Source organism: Coturnix japonica, chromosome 6 (assembly GCF_001577835.2).
Source record: "Coturnix japonica isolate 7356 chromosome 6, Coturnix japonica 2.1, whole genome shotgun sequence".
Classification (NCBI taxonomy): domain Eukaryota; kingdom Metazoa; phylum Chordata; class Aves; order Galliformes; family Phasianidae; genus Coturnix; species Coturnix japonica.
In genome coordinates, this window is record NC_029521.1 from 3,840,463 (window position 1) to 3,867,610 (window position 27,148).

Sequence of the window (27,148 nt, forward strand, 5' to 3'; positions counted from 1 at the left end):
TGGCTTTAGTAACTTAGCACCAAAGTGCTCTTTGTGAGCTAATAGACCATAGCACATTGTCACGCCAACAGTTACTGCATGGAGCAGAACTAACGATGCAGAAGAGACAAGAAAATGTGCTCAAGGAAGTTCACAAACCCTCAGTTATTCAAACTATTTAAGCCTACATCCAGCTCTACCATAAGCTATTTGTGGTAGTTCTTCCTTACCCATTTCAGCCACGTAGAATAAATACAATCACTCAGAGGAAAAGAGCAAAAGTGTAAGTTCCATATCTTGTCTGGAAAGATATTGCTTGAGATGCAAAAAAATGAGCTCGCTGAACTTCTCAATGAACACACTGCTACTTGAACTTGGTGCATCATCTACCTGGTAAGATATTATTGCAAAACACCTTATTTCAAATAAACAGCTTAAAACAGTTTCTAAAATGCAGATATTCCATTTATTATACAGAGAATATCAACTGCAAGAAGCCTTGCGATGCGTTCTCTTCACTCTAAGTACAATACAGTACACTGTTCTCCACAATAAGTTACATAAAGGCAAATGTTATGTACATATAAAAGGATCGGTGCCCGAAACTATTTGCACAGCATCTGTTACTCAGAAAAGTCATCCATTTAGAGCTTTAATTGCTTTCAGAATCCTTAATGCCAACTGAAATCAATCAAAACCATTAACAGAACTTAAGTACCTGGTTTGAGAAGGGTTTTCACCTCACTTCTCAACTCAGTGGAGACCAAGCAAATGGTTTAACCACTGAATTGGCATTCTCAGCACTAATTTTAGCAAACAAATACATTAAAAAATGAGGCATGCCGTATGGTAGCATATAAGACAATATGGAGAAAAGTGACCTCCCTGCGTTTAAACTGATTATACATCCCAGAACACCTGAAGGGGAAGTCGTGAAGTAGCAGCGCCATTGTACAGGACGCTCATGAGACCACAGCGTTATTCTGTTCGCGCATGCTTGACCCCTTTCCATTCCCTCCAAAAACCAAAACTGAAGGGAAAACAACCCCCTCCCTCACCTTCAATTGAGAAAGAATAAGGCTATGTGGGATAATCTGCAGAACGGGAAGTATCCTGTGAAACAAGCACTTGCTTTTCCAGTCCAAGAAATAGCTTTGGAGTACATGACTGCCTTCTGAAAAGGTGTCAGGAAAATGCCAGAGTGAAGAGAAAGGGACAAAACTGGTATAACAGCAAATGGGTCTCTAATAAATATACATGACAATGAAATGACGGCTCCTCAGCTTAAAGGCTGAGATGAGGAAGCAAGGCTGTTGAATAAGGAATGGGGCAAAAAAAATCTTTAAAATACACATTTCATAGCATAGCTTGGTTAACAGAAGGGATTTTATGATGCAGTAACTGCTATGGGAAAGGCCTAGAGCCAGAAATGCATGACTGGAGCATTCCCAACTTCTTTGATCCAACACCAAGATAAGGTGGTGGTGTCTTCAGCAGTGTGAAATTCCATTAAACACCAGAATTCCACTTTAAAAGGCTTGCATTTCCACGCCCTTTCACGTGGAGTATTTTGTGTTCAACAAAGTGAACATCTGTTAATACAGCAAACACAGTATGCTGCTATTGCTGTAAAACCAACAACTGGAACAGTCAGCAAACCTATCAGCAAACTGCATATCCTTTTTCAGCAAGACTCCTTGCCACACCTCTAGTTTCTACAGCGGAGTCTAACATCCCTCTCAGGTCACAGTGCAGTGAGCCAGACAGACTAAAAACACTCAGATAACACAAAGGATTTAATTTAATTCTTAGAAATGACACAAACATAAGAATCAAAATGTACCATGTGGAGAAGTGCTGAGCTGTACGTTCCACTGACGTCTCCAGTTGATACCGAAGATGCTTTCTGTGAACTACATGTGCTCTCCAATTGCTTACTTGAGGTGCTTGAACTTGCAAGATATGCAGGAAATAGTACCAGTCAAACAACTGCTCAGAAAACAAACAAGAACCAAAAACACCCCTAGACTCTTCTTCACTGAAAAAGAGAGGCACTGCATTTTTAAGCTGAATTAAGGCTGTAAAATGATGCTGGTTCATTGCAAACTGGAAGTCATCAGTTTCACCCTGTGGTGTGGCTCCGTTTAACCCACAGCTTCGCTGTTAGTCCTGTAAGCCTGCTTACGGAGGTGAGTCTCAATCTCCTCCCTGAAGACCAGCATCCCAAGGTGCGAGTGAGAAGCCTCGTTCATGGCTTTGGATTGCATGCACATTTTGTACTGCTCTGGGGTCAGCTCGTCCAGACAGTGTTTCTCGTGCCAGAGGTGAAAGAGACCAGGTACCGGTGTCCTGATCACAATAAGGTCACCGTGCAAGTACTTTCTGTAAAGGTGAACATCCTCACCGCCCCAGCCTTTCACTTCCAAGTCAAAACCCCCTATAAAAACAGCATCAGGAAATGTTATTTTCACACACAAACTATTCCCAAGGCAAAAAGAGCAACACAGCTCACATAGCGTATTATACTATCTTACACGAAGTGCCAGAAATTCTGAAGCAATTAACTAGAACCACTCCGTGCCAAAGCTTGAAAAATTGAGGGCAAAAAGCTTCAAACATAGCACATCTTTGTGGTGGTACTTCCCAGGACATAGATCATGCAACTGCTGGCTTCAGAGAGTTCCATACAAGAGAGCACCCAAATCACATTAACCATGACACTCCATGAGACAGCTGCAGAAAACTGCAGGCAAACCACACTGGGCATGCTTTGTTGTTGTTATTTTTAGCAATCATAATGGATTTCAGCAGCTGGAAATTGAGGCAGTTGTGCACCATATCGAAGGCCCTCTCTAAAAAAGCCAGCAATGACTCCGTAGGTCACAACTCAGAATGATGGATTAAGAAAAGGAATCTATTACACAGCTTCAACATTTCTCTTGCCTTCCCAGGACGACAGTGAAACCAGCTCAGACTTACGTACAAAACCTAAGCTCTAATAGTATCAAGTCTTAATTTAGCATAAATAGCATAGTAATAACATACACACGGCATGCCGGTTACTAGAAATCAGCCTGCGTGCAACTCATCATACAGCACACAGATCTACATCATTGTACTTACTAACATTATCAAGAGCCTTGCAAATTAATTACGCCAAGCCATTCTCAGTTTTAACAGCATGCCACAAGAGGGTGCCAAAGTACATTTGTTAAGCCTTCGACAATAATCAATGAATCAAGCTTATTTAAAAGCAAGGATTTTAGTATTTTTTCTCTTAGAGGTTAATTCGAGATGTGTTTCTTAAACTGTGATTTCCATTCAGGCAGACATGCAGTACAAAGAAGTGTGAGACTGAGTCAAACACTGTTGATATTAATGAATATTGTAGCTTCTCATACACACATCAGATGGAACAGAAGATCCAGAAACATCTGATCTCTGTCTGACTTGATAGTCAGCAGACTGGAATGTTGGATTTGGGCAAGATGAAGCGTGTTTACTTCCTATAGTCAGATAAGAACAGAGAATCAGCTTCTGAACACCTCCCCCCAGTTTCTCTTACCAACAGTTAGGAAGTCTGTCCGGTATTGACAAGTCATCCCAAAGCCGAAGTCTCGCCAGAAACCAGAATCCTTCTTGTGCACCTACAATTTGAACACAATAGCTTTCTGAAATGCAACACACAGCCAAGGACGTACACTACACCTGGTTTAGTAGAACCCTAAATTCTTACGATTGTTTGCTCAGTGCAGGACACAGCATATAATGCTTCTAGTACTTCCGTCTTATCACATTTTGAAGCACACGGTTATTCTCATCACTTAACCTCTTCCATCCAGTTCCAAGCACTTACTCCCTTGCAGTTGTCACTTGCACTTTTCAGTGACACCACACTTGTTATCTATGCATCTAGTCAGACCAAGCAGTAAATTTGTAAGAGTCTATAGCCAAACCATCTGTTCCTGGGACCCCAATTCAGTTTCTAACACTGCATTTACACCACCAGATACAATTCAACAAGTAAGATTCCTGATTTCAGTTACCATCAAGTTTTGGATTCAAATAAGCACATAAAACCACTTTCAGGCAAGAAATTCCCTTTCAGCTGTGACTACCTGAGGCCAAAGTCTTCCCTTGCTCTTTCTGAAGGCTTCCAGAACACTCTTACTTTCCCAGGACACTACGTAGGACTAATTATGTCCAGTAAAGCTGTGTTACAATACACCTTCCCTCTTTGAATCATGTTTTTTTTCTTTTATCTCAAAAGCCCAGCTGCTAAACCCCAATTTCCTCTTGTGTATCCTATTTATGTAGAGTAAGCATGGACGTTCTCTACAGTGGCCATTCCAATGTTAGGCAACTAAGGTTCAGACATACAACACTCGCATACATTATTCTTAAACCTGTTCTACTGAGTATTTGTGAGCTTTATTTGTGTATCATTTTGATTTCAAGTTCCCTAGAAATAGGGTTTCTCATACCAAAACCAAGATGAAATTAGTGGTATAACATCCAATAATACAGGCAGAATTGGACAACAACATAAAAGAAACAATCTGCAGAGAATATAGCTTCACATGGCATGAGCAGAGGCCACTGACACCTTTCCTTCCTTGAGTTACATGGCACACTTCCTGATACTGTAGTTAGTTAAGAAGCGAGAGAAGCTTATAGAGCAGTATTTACAGTTTCTTCCTTACAATTGCTCTACTTGCTGGAGTGCAGGATGAAAGTTGCTGCCACATCATGCTCCCATCCCTTGATGTATTGACTTTCAAACCCAGTATAAAGAAGCAGGTCAAGCGCTACCAACTTCATTTGCTTAGTTACACATTCAAGATTAAAATAGAACTCCAAGCTCATTTAAGAATGAGTTTTGTTATGTTTGATAAGCTTATCTTCCAAAATGCTTTGCCCATAATGGAGAAAGGTGTTTATATAAACTCTGCTGGAAGTTACAAGATATCCCAAGCAGACCATTAAATTACACTTAATTCTCTTTTAATACAAAGCACAATTGACCCCATTCAGAATAAATCACGCTACTTACCAACTGTTGCTCCACAGGGGGTGGTATATCTTGGTTAGCATAGACAATAGCAGGATTATAGAGGCTGAATACCACAGGATAAAAAACCTTTTTTCCTAAAAGTCAAAAGGTAACTGTTACTCACTGTGAGCACCTTTTCTGAAGGCAAGAAGAAATGGGAAAATAAGTTATTATCCATCATGGGAAAACAAATAAGGTCTAACTGCTAGAATTTTCCATTCAGGAAGTCTATAGCATCACGTAGGCAAGAGGCAGAGGGGTTGGCTAGGGAAAATATGTACACATCTATACTCAGATGTACATCTTTATGTACAGCAATATATAATACCCACATAATGACTGTGTATGTATACATCAACAGCACACTAGAAGACAGGGAAAAAAACCTCCCTGCAACAGCGGTAAGCAGTGGATCTACAAAAGCACTGAAGCCCAAACAGCACATAACACTTGCGAAGAGGCAAGGTGATAAAACGCAGGGTATGCAAAGGAAGGCATTTATTTCCAGGATGCTCTCAGTAAGAACATCTACCATTGTGAATATCCTGCTTACGCTGTGACAGCAGTTCCATGCCTATTCCAGAGCCCTGATAAAGGTCTTCAAAAATCTCTTGCTAAGCCAGTAAAGGTAACAGTGACAGCCCACAGGATTGCTCAGAACCCTGATTTGAGTATTAGCTCTGAATGTGGACAAAATGTTGTCAGATTTCACTTGAAGCAGAGGTGACAGCATAAAATGGTAAACAGACTCTCAAAATCTCTCCCATGAGGAAGTTCATGAGGCATCCCCAAGGTTTTCCTATTACATATACAACTCAGTTAATGAAGTACAGAGACAGGAGTGAAAGAATAGCAATTAGAACCCTAAGATCTGCCTTGTAGCCATCTCTTGTCTGTGTACGATGTGAAGATATTGGTTCATTCCAGACTGATATCTGGAGAAAGTTCTCTGGCCTCAAGAAATCTGGAATAGCATTAAGAAACAAAACCCATATATGACATGAGAAGGTCTTAACTAGCATGCTTGTTAACTCAATAAAGCCCAATCCGTCTTTGCCAAAGCTTGTAGAGTAAGCCTCAAAGTCAGGTAAGGTGATCAGAAGAACTCAGAACTGAGGTAAATGCAAAACCCTAGCTCAGCTCCTGCAAGGAGCACGTTATTTAGCTCTACTGTGATGTGTCACAGCAAGGCAACTGCAAGCGTGAGAAGAAAGGCTTATTAGAAACTCTGGTTCAACAGCAACAACAATAAAAAGACTTTTCACAATAAGCCCTGCACCACAATCTGTTACACAAGTTTACATGCAGTCTGATTGCTAAAACAATTGTCCAGCTTTCTTTCAGATTGCCAAATCTTAAAAAGAATGTGAAAACTGCACTCATTGTACAAAGAAGTACAATGTGTTCTTAAGACAAGCTACCCTAAGGCAAAAGTTATTTCTCAGTCTAAATACGCACAGAATCCTCAGGGTTGGAAGGAACCTCTCAAGACCGTTGAGGGCAACCGCCCTGCTAAAGCAGGCTCCCTGCATGAGGTCACGCAGGAAGGAAGGTGTCTGGATGGCTCTTGAGTATCTCCAGAGAAAGAGACTCTACAACCTCCTCTCTGGGCAGCCAGTTCCAGTGCTCTGTCACCCTCAATGTCAAGAAGTTCTCCCTCAAATATTGCATTATATTATGCTGTTTTCCTATGTGCATGCTTCATTTTCCTAGGTGCATGGTATTATTAAGGTCCATCACTCAAGCTTGTCTACCATACATGCAATTCAGATCAATTGAAGCTAACCAAGACAACTTAAAGGAACGTACCAGGCTCAGCATTTAAGCGACAGCTGTTGAGGAACTCGGCTGTGAAGTAAACATCAACATCACAGAAGAACATCAGGACCTCGCCCTTTTCCCAGGCTCTGGCACCCATGTCAAGTCCCCGGCCACGGTTAAATTCCTCATTCAAAGAGACGAGCGTGTAATTGTGGAAGTTAGTTTCTCTAGAAGGAAAATAAAGCCGAACCCAAAATAAATCCTTATGCGGGGCGGAAGGGCCTATTTATACTTGTTCAGCATTTCACAGTAACGTCGCTCCGGAAGCTGTTGTAAAATTCCAATTACATCACCAGGATGAGGAGAAAACATCAGTTCCACTTCGCTGTGTGTTTCAAGTAGCAGACTGTACACAGTACAACATGTCTTATTATGTAAGTTCACAAACAATCATACAAACAGATTTAAAAGGCCTTCTGGCAACTGATTTTAAACTCATAAGACCACAGCTCTGTCTGTTCCTCTAACATCCACACCACGTCTGAGAGGCACCAAACTCATGTGACAAAAGGTCATCTGTATACTGATGCCACCACAACCCAGCCCATTTGCCTTTCATTGCTGTTACAGACCAATAGCGTACATGCATTTCACTCTCCATGTGAGAGTGAAGGAATAGCAATGAGGGGTTGGAAATACATCTCAGGAACAAACACTTTCAGGCAAGGTGTGCGACTCAGAGGAAAATTCCTGATGAAAGCAGAGCAAAGAAACTCAGCAGTAATATCACTGAAATGACACCATATAACGGCTTTGTGAGTTTGCCACTCTGAGCCCGACTGGTTGCTGTCAGAGGAACGGCAGGTCTCACAGGGAACACAGCAGGTGGCAGAAAGCACCCCAGAAACAGAAGCAGCCAGCACTGTGTGCCACGCAGGCTTCATGGGAGTAAGACAGAAGCATTCCATGCTTCCTAGAAGATTTTCATGCATGCCAAATCAACTGACCGTGACATTTTAAGCCAGTAACAATGCTGTCTATGCCCATTCTAAGTTCACAAACATTATGGGCTCATAACATTTGTCATGGGCTCAGCACAGAGAACAAGAGCTCAGGCTAAAGCAGGAGTTTCTCAGTTAGACATTACTACTAACCAACCCAAAGGTGAGGCGGGTCTGTTTTTCACTGAGCATTCTTGTTCTTAGAACCAAAAAAAGCAACATAAAGCAATTTTATAATAAAGCTAGTGTAATGCTATTTGCTCTGACAGTCACGATGAAATGCTTCATTTAGAGCTGCTTTACAGCAGAAGGAAATGGACTCACTACATATTACCTGGAAGACAGAGAGCAAAGCTCAGCTCCTCAGACAGACTCCGCAGCTGACCAGCCTCTCTTGGACTACAGATGCCAATCATTTTTCTTACTTATCATTAAATAAAATCCCATTTTCCAATGAAACAACTACCCTGACACACAATCCACTAGAAAACAGTTTCAATTCTTATGAGTCTGCTAGTATGACTGAATACTCAGGGCAAGATTCAGCCCTGCAGTTTTTCAGACTGACAGACTGAAACCTCAAAGGCACTGCTGTTCATCTCAATTTGTTAAGCTTGATTTTTAGTAGTCTTCCATGAAGAACTGTGCAACTTAAGCTGTAAAACGTCAACTAAAATGAAGTTGGTTTCCTGCTAACCTGTAACTGACAGCAAGATTCTTCTTTGTATTGTTCCTATCTTCAACAAAAGCATTTCAAACGTTTGTACGAGCTCACTTACCTGGATACGGACTCTAAAATGGTTTTTACTTCTGATAGACCATCCTGTCCAAAATAGACCACTGTGAGGTGAATACGTTTATCCTGATGAATGCACACATCCCTAGAAGCAGGAAAATAAGCTGATATTAATTACTGATTGCAATGGTACAGGTGATACTTCAAAACTACTGTGCTTAGATATATTACTGGATGCAAGTATCCTGGTCAGGCCGAAGAAAGCAAAGTTTTCCCACATCTTCCCCCATTTTTATCTTTGAACCATGAAGATGCAATACACAGGAGCTCAAAAGTTGATGTAAACACAAAGATGTTCAACAACACGTGCCCAGGCTCACAACAGCCCTGTCATTCGCTCTAAGAGGGGTTCAGTGCTGCTTGTGAATTTCTCAGTTCCTTTTGGAAAGAACATTTTCTCCATACAACAGGATGAAATAACAAACATCCCCAGGCGGCTGCACGCAATGCTGGAATCATTAAGTTTTGCCACAAACCTCTCAGAATAGAAACTCATTCTGAAAGTTAAATACTTGAAGTCAGCAACATGCTCACTCTATCATCTCATGCACCTACCTGAAGTTTTGCATGAACTGTGCAAATGCCTCAGTTCTTCCAGCAAGGGGGACAATTATGTTAATGATTGATCTAGAAATATCGACAGTCTCACTCTTCACTTTCATGAGGGGTCCGAACGGTCGGAACAACGTGACATGTCTGTATTCCAAGCCATCCATCTTCTTATAGAACAGCTCATACTGTGTCCCCTTATCTCTTTCTGTACGATAGTAACCTGAAGAATAAGTCACACAAGTAATTCATGACGTCAAAGATCCCAGCAATTATTAGAGATTATTACATTAGAGATTATTACATTAGAGAACTTATAAGTATTTCAGTTCACTGCCTGTCTTCCCTCCATCCCTCTGCTGCCTAATGAAGCACTGGACCCTGCTTGACTACAGGAGCAGCTGATGCACCAGTGTTTTTGCAGTGTGTTCTCTCATGACATACAGCAATATGTTATACCAGCACTCCTGTATATACCAGAATTCAGCACTGAGTATTATATTCTTTTTCTCTGGCATCCAATAGCTACATAAAGATGAAAATTATGCTAAAATGGTTAAAACTGCACAGCTGTCAATACCTTATCTTTAATCAAAGGATCAACCTACATCACAGTCTAACAGAGTGTAACAGAGGTCTGGTACAGGGTAGAATAAAAAGATCAATATTGGAATAATTTTAAGGAGTTACCCCAGTGTTTTACAAACCCAGGTTTGCATATTGCCTTGTCAGCACTCAACTGTTGGAACAGAGAATTCCAAACCTTTGGATCTCAACAAATTATCCATTCCACAACTGTTTTTAATAGCAAGTATATCCTTCCAGAGTTAATCCCCTTGCTAAGAGCGAATCTCCTTAGGTGAGCTACTAATTTCAATAAAGCTTCCATGCACAGAAAGCGCAACTGAGAACAGACAAAAAGAACCAACATCAGTTCTACCGCTCACTATGTTCAGTTTAACACCCAGGACCGACTCATTATGTAACAGAACCATCCCACTTTCTAACTAGGATGTTCCGGCTGCCATCCAAGACAGAGGTCTATAGGGAAAACTAGTAAAAAGCAGCAGAAATAATTTAACAGTTGTTACTCCTCGTCCAAGCAATATTTCTGGTCAGATGTTCATGAAGGCTCATGGAGTTTCACATCACTATTCAAGATTGGAATACCACAGGCTTCTGAAGAAACTGGATGGATAAGTAATATTATGTTCTTCCTCTATTACTCTTCTCCTCTTTTCAGTATTACTGAAACACAGATCAAGTTTCCTACCTTTATTCAACTACTACCACAGAAGTCCCACATCAGCAGTTACGCTCACTGTCCATAGTTGCACATACTTTCATTTGTGAAAACATATGAAATGTAAACATAAGCCTCTCTAGGAGTGTTATCATGCAAAGGGAATCATGTACTTTCAGGCCAGATTATTCTCTGCTAATACATTAACTCTACCACAGCAAAAAGGGTTAAAACAACAGATAGAGCTCTACAGATGTACGAAATTTGCTATTTTACTTTTCAAAAGAAATAGCTGAGCTTCATGCGGAGGTAATTTTGTAGCTTTCAGAAAGTACCTTTAAAGTTGCAATGCATGCATTTAATATTTGTTTTTCCATTATTTATTTTAAACTTCACATTCTAGCTCTGAGTCTGCCAAGTGCGCTTCCAACACCTTGGCCTAAGCATTGAGAGGAAGGTACAGTATCCCAGTATCTATATTAAAATGCAATGACCAGGAATTAACTACTACACTATCATGTTTTCTCTTCTGCCCCAGAGCAATAAGTAAAGTCTGCAGGTTCAGCCTCCTGTTTCCAACTGCCCAAAACTAATCTTAGTCCTGAATCCCTTATTTAAAAACAGTGAGAAAACACAGAACAGAAATGATGAACTATGTGCTCAAATCCAAGCCAGCACAAGCTAATTGCTTCTCTAAACGAACAATCCCAATTCATTAAGTGATGCTCTCTGGATATCTACAGGAACAAAGATGTTTATTCCAGTAGACACAGAATCTGCAATAAAACTCGAACCAAACACTTTGCTATAGCTTCAAGGAGTAGTTTTTTAACAGAAAAGTCATCAGCTTCCTACCTGGACTTCTATCAAGATGCCGACAAGTGAGCTAACACACAAGAGCCCCAGTCATAGAGCTACAGTGTGAGACATCTGGGGGACCCACTAACAGCTGTGTCTATTTCTTAACTTCATGTTTTGAAACAACAACAGAAAACTGCTAATAAGTTGGAGTTTTTTTGGCTTGCCCAGTATCTAAATTAGCCAGTTGTTTTTTTCACATACACAAACACAACACCCACACGTCCCACAGCTTCTATCTAAAGGACAGGACAGCAGTATACATCACTACAGAGCTGCTAACACAGCCACGTGAGCTGCAGCACAAAACTATGTAATCTGAGTACAGAAACTGTCAAAAACCGTCTCTAGAACAACAAGAAATCAGTTTAATTTCCAACAACAACTATATGTACACTGGTGCAAACAGAAGTAGAGGTATGAAGTACGATCCTAAAGTTCTAAATCTTCTTCCATGGGCATCCGCAGGCACTGAAGTTAATACACTAACAAGAGTGAATATCTACTTCAGTACAGACAACAAAAGTCCTCTAGAACATAAGCAGTATGTGAAACAAAGAAAAAAGCAGTTGCAGTCTTAGAAATAAAACAGTAAGGCACTGCAAGAATGATGATCTCCAGATAAAATACAGTTGTAAGTGAAAACCCTAATGAGGGCCTAATGCTGCATTGTCTGTATTACACCGACACAACGAACTGGATCCCATATCCAGCTCACCTTCCTGAAGGAAGAGTCTTGCATTAAACTTTAAACACAGTAGCTGTTAGAAGCAGACTCTTTTTGAGCTACAAAGCAATTGCATCATCTTCGATTGAAACAACTGATTATTTCAAGGCCACACTTACTTAACAGTACCAACATCGGTACCACTGAGAACCAAAAACCCTTCAATAGTAATGCTCTCATTTATAGCACAGTTCGAATTTTTTTCTTGGATGGAAGCATGAGGTGTATTTAGTACTGTAAACACAAAAATGCAAGTACTGGGGCTATTTTTGATAATCACCTTCACCACTGTACCTTGAAAACCAAGCTTCACAGGAATTTTAGGTAATGCATTTTTTAGCATGCCAGTAAGCGTTGAAAGTATAATGGCTGTATTTGTTACTATAACATGCTTTCTAATTCTAAGTGCTGAAAGAACAGATGAGAAAACAAGCAAACTCAAGTACTCACATTAACAGTTCCATGTTTCCATTTAACCTACTTGCACGCTTTTCCCCAGTAAGCCCAGTTCAAAGCTGCACATCTTAGAACTCCAGACCAGTACACAGTGAAGGGTCTCTTCAGATGACATGATTGAAACATATCAGTCTACCAGCAGCTCCCTTCAATATGAGCATGCCAGCTCCATGAGTCAGAAGCCTGACTATTAACTGAAGGTGGTATAGCGATGAGAGACGAAAACACCCTGCACCTTCACAGCCAAGCAGCTTAACTATGCTGGAAAAGGAATCGGTTCCTCCCTCCCACTGCAACCAGTTTCTCTAGAAATCTTTCAGTTACTTCTGAACAATCAGCAGTTGCAACAAAGATGATAAAATCAGTTACGAATGCCTCAATATTTTAAACAGAAACAGCTTCCCCTGTTCGCTTCCCATGGAACCCCTTTGGAAAGGGATAACTTGCTTCCTATTTGCAACACAACGTAATGAAGCAGTGGTATACCCTGCTGGAAATACAAGCTCTTACTGCTTAATTACTGTTCAAGACTATATTTGAGTAGGTAAAAAAAACCCTAAAAGAACCTAAACATTAAATGCCTGTTGCGACATTTCATTAACTGGCTGGAAAGCAACCAATAGACATACCTTCTACAAAGTCATTTTCATTATACAGCTGCCTCTCTCCTACTCCATCATCATCGTCATCCTCATCTGGATTATTAATAACTTCCAGGCCAGCTTCTATAACTTCCACCAGTTCATCTCGTTTATCCTTTCTAACAGGTTTCTCTTCCGGATGCCGAGTGAGCCCCATCTCCAGCTGGAACACCTTCATGGACGTAAAGCTTTCAAAAGGAACGACGCCGTATTCACTGGGCAGCTTTGCCCCCACACTCACTTCAGCTTTGTCGATCTGAGAATGAAGGAACTCTAGGAGATCATTTGATGCTTGCTCTTTGGTGCCCTGGTAGTTCACGCCGTTGACCTTGGGGCTCTTTTTATCCTGCAGAGTTTTCAATTTATCACTCATCTCCTGCAGCTCTTGCTTTAACTGGGCAATCTGACGTTTCAGACTAGTAGCTCGGCTTTGATAATGCTCTTCTTGTTCCTGCAAGAGAGCCTGGTAGTACTCTTTACCCATGTTCTCACCTATAACGCCAGGTAAAGACCCATTACTATCTGTTTGTGGCGCACACTCAAGCAAATACATAAGCAAGACTAAACTGAATAGAAAAGCAATGCCCACTAACAGCCAACGGGTCCTGGCTTGAATTACTAAGCCTCTTCTGGGCATTCTCATCTTATTTCTGTCTCCAAACAAAAAAGATAGCTTAACTGCATGTGCCTTCTGGGGAACATCACCCCAGAGTTCAATCCTTAAGAACTGGAAGAAAGCGTGACCTTAAGCATAACTACAAGCTCTGATAATGTAGCACACAAGTGATTTCCAATCTCTTCCCTAATCAGGTGTCATTGCAGAGCCAGAAATCAGAAGTTCCTACGTCATCCATGACCATCAACGGTACATTGGGCTGAATCCATGCAACTAGGTTAGAAATTCTTATCCCAGACCAAAAAAAATTGCAAACGGGGAATGAGAAGGAAGACACCAGCTAGGAATCACATTTCCATTTCCTAGCAGAAGCAGTTAGTTTCTAGCCCACTTGAAATTCAGTGAGGAAAGTCTGCCTAAGCCATTTTATAAGCTTAGAATCTAAAGCATTTCTTTAGATTCTTTCCCACTGTGAAACAAGTCTACAGGTCAGCAGCAGTAATTGCCATTGGCTAGTCTGACTTTTTCCTCTGGCACTTGAGTATTTTATTCCACTTCTCTCTCCTCTCTTTGGAATCCGCAGTCTGAGTCAGCAAAATGAAGACAGAACCTAAAATTGAAAGAAAGACGCATATTAGACCTATAAAGCAAAAAACACCAACAAAGTTATAACACACAGATGCAACAGGAAGGGGCAGGATAACTTCTTTCCATTGCAACATCCAGTTTTTCCCTTTGGCACAGTGATCATACCGCTATTTTCCAGCACAAATAGCTACGTACATTGCTCACGCAGCCAGCTATGTGCTAGCTAAAACAGTGCTCTCATCAAGTTTTCACTCCTCCATTCCTTTTTTTCTTCCTGTGGGAAGGAAAAAAACAAGAAAAAACATGCCCTTCCCACTCATCTAAAAAAACCCAAGAGCTATTTTGAACAAGGAGCAGCAATTTGTATTTCCATTCACTTTTACTTAAGTAAATATCTTTTAGGGAGTAATTATTCGCTCATGAATAAAGCACTGAGGACTTCAATATCTAAGGTAACAAAATCATCAATCCGGATCAAGACAAACTGAACAGAATTTGGGTTTCAAATGCAGATTCCTAAGGGAAGAAAGGGAGCTTCAGATGCTTCACTCGCTGCCATTTCTACCATTCAGTTTAGATACACAGAGCAAAGAGGCATTGCCACTTGGAATTGGCAATCCCCTTGCAGCAGAGCAAGGAAAGACCCACAAAAAGGTGAGTAACACAAAAGGAGGATACCAAAAATGATGGGGAACAAAACAATTCAGTGGAAGTATAAAGAGACAAGAAGAGAGAAGGATAAAGCAGAAATAAAGGTCCATCTATGCGATTCTGCTTCCTAAAGCAAATAAAATACTTGGTTTAAAACTCAGTGGTAAAAAGTAGGCGAAGCTGATAACTTACCCAAGCAATCTATTTGCCCTGCTTGCATTTTGACTGTGTTGTATAATTGGAGCTTGAGTAACTTCAGTGTAATTTCAGTATGCTGATGAAATAAAAATTGCACACTCGGGTATTCTTTAGACACAGGCTGAGCAGATTGTTATCCATCACTGTCACCAATCACTAAGTCTGTCTTTCTACCATTCTTCAACATAAAAAATAAAGCTGTTGCACAACGTGCTTCATGTGTTTATTATGCTACGGACCACATCCCTACAACTCTTTTGATGCATCCTCGCAGCACTTCCCCCTTCTCAGCCAGCTTCCAGCACCAGGAGAGCTCTTCAGTGAGAACCAGGTACTGTGCATCATGATATGAAGCAACATCATTTGCAAGCAAGCTCCAATAACAAAGCCTGACAGATTCAGTATGTTTTGGACTCAATGACATTTAAGGTCTTCTTCAACCTGAGTTCACCTGAGTGATTCTATGACTATATCACCAACATGGCTGGTTGCCTTTCTTGCATTTCCAAGCCTATCATACACAACACCCTGCAGAAGCTTCATGCTTGCAGCCATTCAGATGAAGCCTACAGATGCTTGAAACCATTAAAAGTGTGAGAATCCCTGCCTCCGACCCAGCTTAAGACTAAATTAAATTGTTTACATAGAGCTTTGGCATACAGCAGCTTAAAAGCAATAGTTGCATGAAATCAAAGCTTTTTGTACTCCTGTGAAGCTACTGGATGCCAAATAAATCACAGGCATGCCAAGTGAACTCTAGAAGACACCTAAAATCCAAATAAGTCAGAAGTTAGTCACACCTCAATGAATCCATGTTAGGGCTCCAGATGTGTCTTCAGACTGAAAACCACAGTGCAGATGTGGTGAGTCAAAGCAGACAAGAGAGAAGCCTACAGGCTCAAACTAGTTACTAGAAGCAATGCAGTAACATCCCAAGTGTTCCTTAATGCAAAACTGCCTGTATGATGCGTTTGCACACTTCCTGCTGCTTTCTGGTTCTGTTAGAAAGCAAGAGGTGAAGCCACAATTACTAATAGGAAGAACCGCGTATTTCTTGCTAGACTGCAGCACAGCCGTACCACACATGGCTGAGGCATCTTAGTCAAGGCATACCGAAGAACTGGTCAAACCACGACTTGAGTAAAACAAGGACAAATGCAATTTCAGCTCTTTTGACTGCGTAGCCTTATAGCTGCTGTCAAGAATAGCACTTTTAGCACCACTGCATACACAAACATGGTTATTTAATCACCGCAGCAATCAGCTTTTCGTATTATTAAGAGATGCCTTTAGCACTGGGTGCATGATAGGAGACAAGGCTACGTGTTACACCTCAGCAGAACACAAAGAGCATTTTGCACTTGTGCACATTTTTACAGCACAACTTAGGAAAAATGAAAGCAGACAGCAGAAACCAGGGATTAATATTCTTAGTGAAGGGATGCCATTAATTGATTCAGGTTGCCACTGTACAGCTTAGTGATGGGCAGCACAGGCAGCTGCAAACTACTGCCCGATGTGGCTCTTCACAACCTCTAGTTTAGAATCACTTCAGTCATGAAGCCTCCTATTCTGCGGGCTGTTATTAAGTGACACATAAAAAGTCCTGGAGCCAGGGCATTCGCATATAAGGCCTTTAATCAGTTCTCTGACTTATCAATAAATTGCCTTGTGTTCAACCCTGGTGAGTCACAAGGTTTCTTTAGGTCTTATTCTTTACTTGGAAAGAAATGAAAACATGGCATGATGTGGTGTCAGGAGAACAAAATGCGCTGGGAGATTAAGACTCAATCAGACAACAGCAAGCTGTCATGAAAGAACAACTCCGTTCTTAATTAGTTGCTTCACTGTGGCCAAACACACATCACTATGGTGGACTAAGAGCAGCCAGAATGCCTACAGACAGTAGCCATTTCCATTGCATCATCAGAGCAGAAGATTGCAAAGAATTGCCAATTTTGGAGCCTTGTCTGTTGGGACTAGAGATGTGATCCAGGGAGTACTGCCTTCAGGGGTACTTCAAGCAAAGTACAAATCCCTTTCTGCCAGGACAGAAAGTACACAGGCTGGGCTGCAGAGAACTCAATGATGCTTTTCCTCCCAGACTCTAACTATACCTCATTAATTGAAATCCTTTTCTAGCAAGCCAGTGACCATCTTAATAAGACAGCCTTTCACACAGAGATAGACCTTGACTATCTATCTCTGACAATTTTAGAGCTATGCTTTAAAGAACAGGCACTTTCCCCACTACCACTTCCCTCAGTCCTGTGAATGCAAGGAATGATTATGCAACTGGTTAAGTTCGATATCGAGCTTTTCAATGACACTGGGATTTGTAAGTTAGTTTGTTACAGTGGGGAGTGAACCCATCTGAACATCTTGGAATTTTTTTCAGTGTCACTTCTGCAATGAGAGAATCAAACCAGTCCGATTCGTACATGAAAAGGCTTGAATTTTCCTCATTTGTTACCTTTAAGTGCACTGCCTGTTGAAAAGGCTCCCAAAACGAGTTACTAGTCTGCATAGTCTGATAAGATCCCACAGGGGGATGTTCCAGTGCACTCCCCCTTTATTCAAATAAACTAAGCCAGAAGCCTCTCCTCTCTCTTTTGGGCATAAAGAGAATAGAGTAAGTCTAACAGAGCAAAATTAGCCCAACGTAATAACAACCTAAATTTGCTAATGTGTTAGGCCTGGCACAACACGATTATAAGAAATACAGAAATTTTTCCCAGACTGCAGAAGATTATAACAAGGGAAAGCAGGCTGTGAAACAAGCCTATCAATCAGCAAATGAAAGCAACATCCTCAGTATCACACCAGAAAAGTTAATTCAGTGTAATAATGGCTTACCCTAAAGCACACAAAATGAATAAGGTTCCCTGGCAGGGGGGTTGGAGATTGATGATCATTGAGATCCCTTCCAACCCAGGCCATCCTGTGACTGTGTGAAAAAGACCTCATGGAATAGTTCCCATGATCAGCATTCTGTTTGAAGACCAAATTTTAATTGCAGATGCTGATATTTTGCTTCAATTCAATTCTTCAAAACGAAAATATTTGCTGTGAGACCTCTGAGGCTTATACAATGCTGACAAAGATTTGCTCCTTTTCCAGAATCAACTGGTTGTTATTCCTTCCTGCATTTCTCAAGCCTTATGTTTATTCAACGATGGAAATGGTTGTTCCTTACCAAAGAGCTTGCTGATTCTCTATGCACAAGGGAGCACGGTAAAAGAAAATGCTTTTAAATTTGTTTTTATTATATTAGAGCTCAGTTTGTGTTCCACACTGCAGAGGATGAATACTTCTTTCTAAAGAGGGGAAACGTTCATGCTCAGAGTGTAATGAAACAGCTCACTGCTTTAACTTGATGCCAGTCTACACAGACATGCTTCATTTTAACACGCTGTACTTCAGACATGCCCCTTCCATTCAGCATGCCACAGATGGTCATAGCCTGACTGACTATGAAACTCCATCTGGTTTGCTTTTTATTTCTAATTTCACCCACAACACCACAGACATTAGCCATCTTAAATCCCCCCATACACACACACCTCTTGGCAAGAGGTATAATGAAAGCTTGAGATCCAACATCATCCCTTGAATATTCCCTTTTATTCTGTTCTCAGTGAAAGTCTCCCAGTATTGCTTGGGAACACAGCACCAGCAGGTATCGTCTCACTCAAACTCTTTGCATTGGTTTCAACACCTCTGTTGTCAAGAGAACCTTTGAATAAAACCCTAGAATGAAAAACCTCAAACCCAACCTTCAGTATGCAGAAATTAATGCTGTGTGCTTCAGCAGCCCACGGAGCTACAGCCATGGGACAGACAAGGGAAGCTGTTCCAATGCTGTGTTACACAGTTCTAAGCAAACAAGTACCCAAAGAGGTTTTTTTCTGCTGTTGGGAATGTTATAAGAAAGGGAGAAGCAAAGAAACAATCCAAAAGGAGTTATGGAGTACAGCGTACTGAGGAAAGTGAGAACACATCTTTAATCTGGTTCTCACCCTCACACTGGGCTAACCGTAACCAACGTGTTATTATCCCAGCTGGGACAGATCTGCTTTCAGCTGCCTGCAACACACACTCATTCACTCTGCTGGACAGGAAAAGCTGCACATGACGATCCACTTACAGCAAGATGTACCATCCAGCAAGCCAGCAGGAAAGTGAAGAATCACAAAGTACTCCACATCTTTAGACCAAATACTAAAAAAACTGAAAGTTGGGTGCATCACAACTGTGCCCATTGACATCACAGCCACTTCCACTGGGCAGAAGCTTACTGTAATCTTTATTTACTGTAAATCTTGAAGTTCAGTGCCCAATACAGTATTACAACCCACTATATCAGGCCTCAAGCTTGGCTGCTCATATTCTCTGATAGGTATTCAAGAGTTTTTTTCTTCCACTAGGCTCTTAAAATTATCCAAATTGGCTATTTGACTCTTCACTAACCTTCCCAGCATTCCCACTGGAAGTCAAATCACCTTGGTGGGCTCACATGGATCAAATCATATAGGAGACCACCTCTTTTTAGAGCACACTGCAGTACTCTCGCAGTGAAACAAGACAGCTACTGCAGAAAGGCGTTCTTCAGACTCTGGACTGATTTGGATCCACAGTTTAACTCAAGCACCTCTCCTATGAGTAAAGGCTGAGGGAAATGGGCTTGTTCAGCTTGGAGAAGAGAAGGCTCCAAGGAGACCTCACTGGGGCCTTGCAGTACTTGACAGGAACCTATAAACAGGAGGGGGAACAGCTGTTTACAAGGGTGGACACTGATAGGACAAGGGGGAATGGTTTTAAACTGAGACAGGAGAGGTTGGATCTTAGGAGAAAGTTTTTCACCCAGAGGGTGGTGATGCACTGGAACTGCCCAAGGCGGCTGTGGATGCCCCATCCCTGCAGGCATTCTGGTCCAAGCTGGATGTGGCTCTGGGCAGCCTGGTCTGCTGGTTGGTGACCCTGCAGATAGCAGGGGGTTGGAACTGGATGAGCACTGTGGGCCTTTTCAACCCAGGGCGTTCTATGATCCCTAACTGTTAAAAACTTCTCAGCTCCACTTGGCTGATAAACACGTAAAGTGGCTGCATGCAGCCCACCAGCCACACCACAGACTCCTAGCAGTAACATCCATCACCTTTGCGTTGCTATAGCAAGCCTCACTGGGCAGCTCAGCTAACAACCTGAGATAAGGCTGAGTTGTCAGCTTTGCATTGCTCCCATTCACTCATGTGTGTTTTTGGTCTCCCCTGAATTTCTTTGTTAACAGCACCCACAGGCAGCCACAGGCACAGCCAGCCACCTGGGCAGGGGAAGGATGAGAAGCACACGCTGATCACCAAAGAGGATTTTGCTTCATTTTTAATTCAAGAGGTGGAAAAAACCCAACACCCACTCAGAAGCTACAGCATACATTATGAAAAGCCTGTGATGAATTACTAAGTGCTCAAGTACATCCACAATAGCTTCGTTTATAGAAGGAAGCAGATGATTGTTTGCACTGGTATCTACTGTCCCTGCATAAACTTGAGTACACTATAGAATTAAAAAGGAAGAACACTGTCATTCATGTTATTTACTTTTACACTTCACTCAAAGTAAGCAATGGACTTGGAATGGAAATGAAATCTAGGAACCCCAACAGCTATATGTTAACTGAGCTGGTCATCATCCTCAATGTAGAAAACGCCCAGAAATAAAATCACCTCAGCTGTTTAACTACTTTTAATAGACAAGCATCTCCTCCACAAGAAACCACTGACCTAAACTGCCCTACATAAGACTACATGAAGTGGTTTGTTTAGGCTTTAAATTACCCAGCAGGTATCCTGAAGCAACCACCAGCTTCAGCTTCGATAACAAATAAGCTCCCTATTTTAGACAACTTCTCCTTAAGTTTCTATTACTTGCAGGCTTTTGTGTTACCATGGGCACTATTTCCTTTTTTAAATAGAAAGGCATTAAAAAAAGTCCTCAAAAACAGAGAAGCAAGTAGACTTCCTCCTATTGCAAAGGAATATAAGGAACCACAGTGCTATGCAACTAACACCTACCTTATACAGTGTTTGGGTTTAGCCTAGGAATGGGAACAGAAGTACAAGTTGCTACCTTGACACAAGCATCAGCAAAGCACTCCTGCCCTCTCTAGCTATGAGGAGACTAAACACAGAGCCATTACTCTGTCAGCTGAAGCGTGCCACTCTTCAAAGCCAGTATCTCATAGGATTGCATGCAACACTGCACAACCAATCAAGAATGAAGGGTCAGATACATTACCAAGGAGGACTGCTCACCTCTTTTACAGTAACGTCAGCTTGCCTACAGGAAGGCACAGTTGTCTCTGTTACAGTTTATGCAGTGAAACCTTCGTGCTCCTTTCAGGACGGCAAAGCAACGGCTGCTACAAGAAGCACAGACAGAACATTCAAAACAAGGTAACACTGTAGAAGGTATTTTACACGGGAAAATAGTCTAATTTTGGGGGGGGGAGGGAAAGCAATTACACATGAATAAAAAGGCAATGAAATGAATAACCTTAAAAAGAACAGAAAAACACCCTTAAACATCTGAACATCTAAAAAAGCCCCAGTTAAATATTGACCCATACAAGACAAGTAAGCTGCAGCAAATGCAACAGAAGGTAACTACACTTGATTACACAGAATTTGCACAGCGTAACTACACTTGCACTGATGCAGACTCAGTCCTGGGGACAAGATGCATTTTCTTCCTCTCCTATTATTCTTGCACTGTAGACACCCTTGGTGTTCACACAGAGGTACAAACCCTACTACAGTGCAACTGCAGAAGTGCAAGTGAAGACAGTGAGAAGTTAAACCCTCACGTGCACCTACACGTCACTACAAGCACCTGTAATCATTACCAGCCTTAAAAGCAGAAACATAAAGGCACTGATTGAAATTTCATCCTAACAGTTTCATTGGAGAACTGAGACTTAGGGCACAGGACCTTCCAAACTGAAGCCTGCTTACAAAACTATTTGATACTGGAATCGCAAGGGTGGGGTGTGGAGGAAAGAGAGAGATCGTTCTACACTTGTTTTAGTTTCATTTCTGTTGATTTCTTCTTTTTTAAGTGGCATCAGCTAACCTGAGTTCATGCGCAGTATCACAGCTGGGATCTCTCGGCTACTCCTCAGCCCACAGAAATAGGACAGGAGCAGGAACACGACCCACAAGTACTTAGAGAAGAGCTAACAGTTACAGTGGCAGCTAAGGATCCATTTCCAGCCTAAGTCAGGCATGAATATGTCACCAAAAATGAAAGCTGGAAGCCAAATGATTGAGAAACATCTGGTGCATTCCAGCAGCACAGCCAGATGCACTTTATCATCCATCATTTCTCATTTTGACACGGTAACTGAGGATAAAGTCACTCTTAGAAGAGCTGAAGGAGAGAAACTAGCAGCCTGTCAGAGCTGTTTATCTTGAGATTCTCTCTCTAAAATGCCTCACACTGGAAAAAGACATCAATGCAAAAAAAAAAAAAAACCAAACCCCAGAAGCCTCTCTCATACTTGACATTAACCTGGCTCCATCACTTCATTGTTTTTCCCATCCCTGAAGTCAGCCTTTGTAACACAGGGGCCACTGAACCTTCTCTTTAGGCAGAGCTGAGCACTGTGTAGGGCACAGGGACCAGAGCTGGTCAGCATCCCCAGCTCCTGTCCTTCCTTCCCCCAGCAGAGACTCCGCAATTGTTTTTGCTTCTCAGCAGGGAAACCTAACTTGTTACTACAGACACTTAGCACAAAGTATTTATTCAAAGTGAAATCTGACACATGGTACTACTGGCAATAACCGTGATGCTGTTTTAACACTTAATTCCTCCTCTGGTCCTCTCAGACAGCGCCTTAATCCCTGACCCTTTTTCTCTTTTCCACCTAGCAAGGTAGAATTGAATGTCAACTACTTGCACATCTCAGGAGCTGCATCTGAAAGGTTAAAAGGGATTACACCTAAGTTACAAAATTACCTCAGGAAACAGGGCTCAGCAGCAGCTACCAGAAGAACAGGGTTTCAGATGCTCAGCCTCAGTCCCGCTGTAAGCAGGCAGCAGGCCTGGCACAGCACGGGATCACAGGGCAGGAGCGCTGTGCTGCTACCACTCTGCAGGCTCAGCATCCACAGCCAGGATGTGGTATGACAGGCTGTGACACATCCTAGCCCAGCTGGGGAAACCTCTCTGAGACAGAAGCTCCACACCTCATCCAGGAGCTGCTGCCCAGCCACTCGTCTGGGACAGCCACCACCTCACAGAAGTGATGGAATCATCCACCTACATAACCCCGGACACCGTAACCATGCTCACAAAGAGCATTCTGAGTTCTCAGAGCACGCCCCAAAGCAGAAGTTCCCTTACCTCACTCCCCCTGCATTGATGCACCTTCAGAAGCCCAATGCCATACTGCCTCACTGCTGCAGCAGGGAAACCCCAGCCCAGAAGAACTGCCCTCACCTATTCCTCCTGTTTCTCTGCACATACACATGCTAACTCCAGAGACTTGAACAAGGAGGAGCAGAAAGCCTGCCTGGTTAACCACCTTGCTACAGCTAGCTCTCCGATATTAACCAACACAGCACACCCCCAAACTATGCTCTGAACACCTACCCGACTGCTTGCAGCATCTCTGCAAAGCAGCACCTCAACCCCCACTTGGGCTCAAACAGACTGCTGGCATCTGGCTGCAGTAAGCTGGAAACAGCCCTGATCCTACACCTGGTATCTGTATAATTATCGGGGTCCCTTTTCCTTGTAGAATCACCTGGGGCAATCAGCCTGATTCCAAAACACTAATTGAGAAACACCTAACATGGCTCCCTACACAACCCTTTGAAGAAGCCCTGCAGTCCTAGTAGTTTATACAAGTGCTGATCTATTGTCTTGCTAAAAACAAAGCATGATTAATAATGCAGCCACATGAACATCAGTTTGGGGCTGATGTTCATCTGCCACCAACGCTAAACACAACAAGCCAGTATCCACATGGGGTAAAACATAATAAACCTGCTTAGCAGCTCTACTCGGAAACATCTCATATATGCAAGCAAAGCATTTCTAGGGTTACCTGAAGCTCCTGACAGGTCTGCACTGCACTGTTTTGACTTTGTACAACACCAACTGCTGCCCGGCTCACTGAAAAGCCTCCATCTGTGACAGCCACAATGCACACAGTAGGATCCGTCTCCAGATAACTCATGAACCCTGAAAGCATTTTACCTCTGTCCTACAACTGGAGCATCCATTCCATTTCAAAGCAGCTCCCTGCAGTGATAGTCAGAGGAAGAACAAGATTACGACCGATTTTTGGGAGAAGTTCCAAACTCCTGCCTGCCCAGCCCCCTCCAGCTTCAGCCCAAACACCTCTGCAGCCAACGCTGCGCCAGCTCTGCATGCTACCTTCTCTTCAGTCACCTACTGCAAACTTAGGAACGCAGCAATCCTTCCCACTCCATCTATCGGTGATGTGTGCTGTTCCTTGCTGTAACAGAGAAGTTAGTGGGCACCTTAACTGCAGGCACCTATATGTGCACTGACCCCAAGAGCTTCCTGGACAGCTGCCCAAGCAGAAACTCCACCAGAAAGCCCAGAAGCACAAAGGAAACTGGATCCTCTTGCAGAAGCTGCTTCAACAGTAAATTAATACTAAATACACAAATAAGAAAGGACAGGAAAGAATGACTGAGGAATAGACGTGCCCTTCAGCACCCACCCACATCACCAGCTGCAATGAGAACAGAGGTAGAGCTGCCCTTAGCCACCACCAGCACAACGCCACAACATAAAGCCACAGCACAGCCTTGAGATGCTGAGCAGGCGGCAGGGAGGCAGGACCATAACAAGCACCCTTAGCTCAAAAATCAAGTGCTTAAGGGAAAAGGTATCTCCAGCTTCCACTGGCTATCCAGTCATTCCTACCTCATTCTTGGCACAACCAATTCAGGACACAACAGATGAACACCCAAGAACTGTTAAGCTACCTGATCTGCTGCATCACTTAATGAACATAAGAAACCAACAGCCCTACTTGCAAGGCAGCTAAAACAAGCTTCAACAGCAGCAGAGATGCACCTAAAAAGGCCTCACACAGCACTCTGTGCTAATCTCTTGGCACCTAAGGACACTCATAACAAGGAGAGCCACAAGTTGCCTGAGCACCAGCCCTCCTTCAGCAGCATTTAGTAAGCAAACGCTGCAGGCACCAAACATTGCTTCATAATGACAGAGTTAAGAAAAATGTTGCACAATTGGGTGATGAAAAAGAAGCAAAAAGCATTTGATTTCCATCTCTTTCCTCACCCAATCTTGGTTATCCTAATAAATAACCTCATGCCATTCTGTCATTGCAGCTTACAAAGGACTCCCGGATGCTGTAACAGCCTGGTAAGCAGCAGGTTGGTGCAGGGACAGAACTGCCACACCAACAACCAGGGGTTTCCTGGCAGCAGAGCAGCTCATGGGCTGACTGTGCCTTCAGGCATCCCCCACTCAACAGGGAGGAAACACAGCCCAGAGCTGCAATTCAAAAGCAAAGAAATTAAGTTCAGGAATAACAACTCGATACAGCTTCTACCATGATGCAGCAGTCTTAATGATGGGTTTGGGCTTCCTGTTTACTCACTTTTTATGTTTAAAAGTATTATTAATGCCCAAGAAGGACACTGAAACAGTCACGGGGTGAAGAAGGGAAAGAACTACTCAAGCTGCACGGATCTTAATCACACACAGAAGCTTCTGTGTAGCCTGCAGCAACATGCAAGCCAAGCAACTCCCGTTTGTGCCATACGGTCCCACAGTGAGAAAGGAGTTTGCTCCCAGTTCCAACCACCAGTGAGCTGGGGGTGAGGACAGAGCAACACACAGACCCACACAGGAGGGGCTCCAGACCCACTCGAAGCTGTGAAGGACCCACAGCCACCAGCACCCACCACAGGGCGGCAAGCTGCTGCTCTGACAGCACTTGGGGACCCACTGTCCAGCTAATACATAAAGGGAGGCCTGAAGTTTCCTTTCATTGCACTGAATAGCAGCTTGCAGCCGCTGCAGGCTGTGAAGGAGGAAGCTGGTGGGCCCTGGCACTTATCAACCTAAGGGGAACCACAAGAAGAACGATCCTTTCTGCATGACCCTCGCTAGAGACACACACTAAAGTGTACCATTAAGATACCTGTGCTCTCATAGCTCCCGTGCTTCACCACAGCAGCTCTGCTCCACCGGCCGGCCCAGCTGTGTGTGAGAGATCCGGGCACAGGGACTCGGTCAGCAAGGAACGGAGCCAAGCGAACAACCGACATCCACCACAAGGTGAAGGCAGGCGAGCAGCCCCACATCGCCCCTCACAGCAGCCGCGGCGTGGAGCAGAACCTGCCTTGAGCTCGGAGAGCCGCCTCACAAAGCGCAGCCCCTTCCGCTCTGTGCTCCTGCCAGCAGGTTTCGGGATTAGTGCGGCAATAACGGCGGTACAACGTTCACTTCTGTCCTGCAGCAACACCAGGACGAACGAGGAGCCCCGAGGAGCCGCAGGGCAGGAGGCCGCCGGGCAGCACGACGTGCCGACCGAATCCCCGCACCGCGTGGGTAAGGGTAAGGGTAAGGGTAAGGCAGCGACACGACCACGAGGAGGAAGAGAGATGGATTTTATTGCCCAGATAAAGCCCAGCGAGGTCTATAGGGCCTCCAAGGCGGAAAAGATTAGGAGGAGCCCCGATAACAAAGATGCGATCCGCTATCGCCCGGGGACGGCTCACACAGCCCCGGCCCGTCCCCCTCTCACCCCACGGGCACGGCCGGAGCCCCGCAGCGAGCGGCCGGGCCGCAGGAAGGAAAGGAGACGGGGCAGAGCAGCCCGGGACGCCGCGGACAGGGAAGGGACGGGGCGCTCGTTGGCCGTACTCACCCGCGGGCCCCGCCGTGCAACCGCCGCACTTCCTGTGCGCTAGGAAATGAGCGGGCGGAGCGCGGCGCGGCCGCACTTAAACAGGCCCGGCCCTAA

At 43.3% G+C, this 27,148-nt stretch overlaps 1 protein-coding gene and 1 long non-coding RNA gene across 7 annotated transcripts in view; one reads left to right on the top strand and one right to left on the bottom strand.

Annotated features, from left to right (window-relative positions):
* Positions 1–426: 426 nt before the first annotated feature.
* CSGALNACT2 (chondroitin sulfate N-acetylgalactosaminyltransferase 2) lies at positions 427–27,148 on the bottom strand. 6 transcript variants are annotated; one of them, XM_015866098.2, is made up of 10 exons: positions 27,053–27,134; positions 21,429–21,535; positions 14,464–14,542; positions 13,053–14,290; positions 9,146–9,362; positions 8,574–8,675; positions 6,842–7,020; positions 5,033–5,127; positions 3,545–3,626; positions 427–2,416 (listed from the first exon to the last, which is right to left on the bottom strand). In XM_015866098.2, the coding sequence occupies exons 4-10, from the start codon at positions 13,705–13,707 to the stop codon at positions 2,124–2,126; spliced, it is 1,623 nt and encodes a 540-aa protein (XP_015721584.1). In that variant the 5' UTR covers positions 13,708–14,290; positions 14,464–14,542; positions 21,429–21,535; positions 27,053–27,134; the 3' UTR covers positions 427–2,123. The 6 variants fall into 6 exon arrangements, with proteins under 6 accessions (XP_015721584.1, XP_015721581.1, XP_015721582.1 ...); XM_015866095.2 differs by lacking the exon at positions 14,464–14,542 and adding an exon at positions 24,224–24,420 and having other exon boundaries at positions 27,053–27,103; XM_015866096.2 differs by lacking the exon at positions 14,464–14,542 and adding an exon at positions 24,376–24,420 and having other exon boundaries at positions 27,053–27,082.
* LOC116653627 overlaps positions 26,657–27,148 on the top strand; it is a 44,233-nt gene continuing 43,741 nt past the window's right edge. The window contains exon 1 of the long non-coding RNA XR_004307818.1: positions 26,657–26,733. This is a non-coding gene — a long non-coding RNA (uncharacterized LOC116653627). The remainder of the gene's footprint in view (positions 26,734–27,148) is intronic.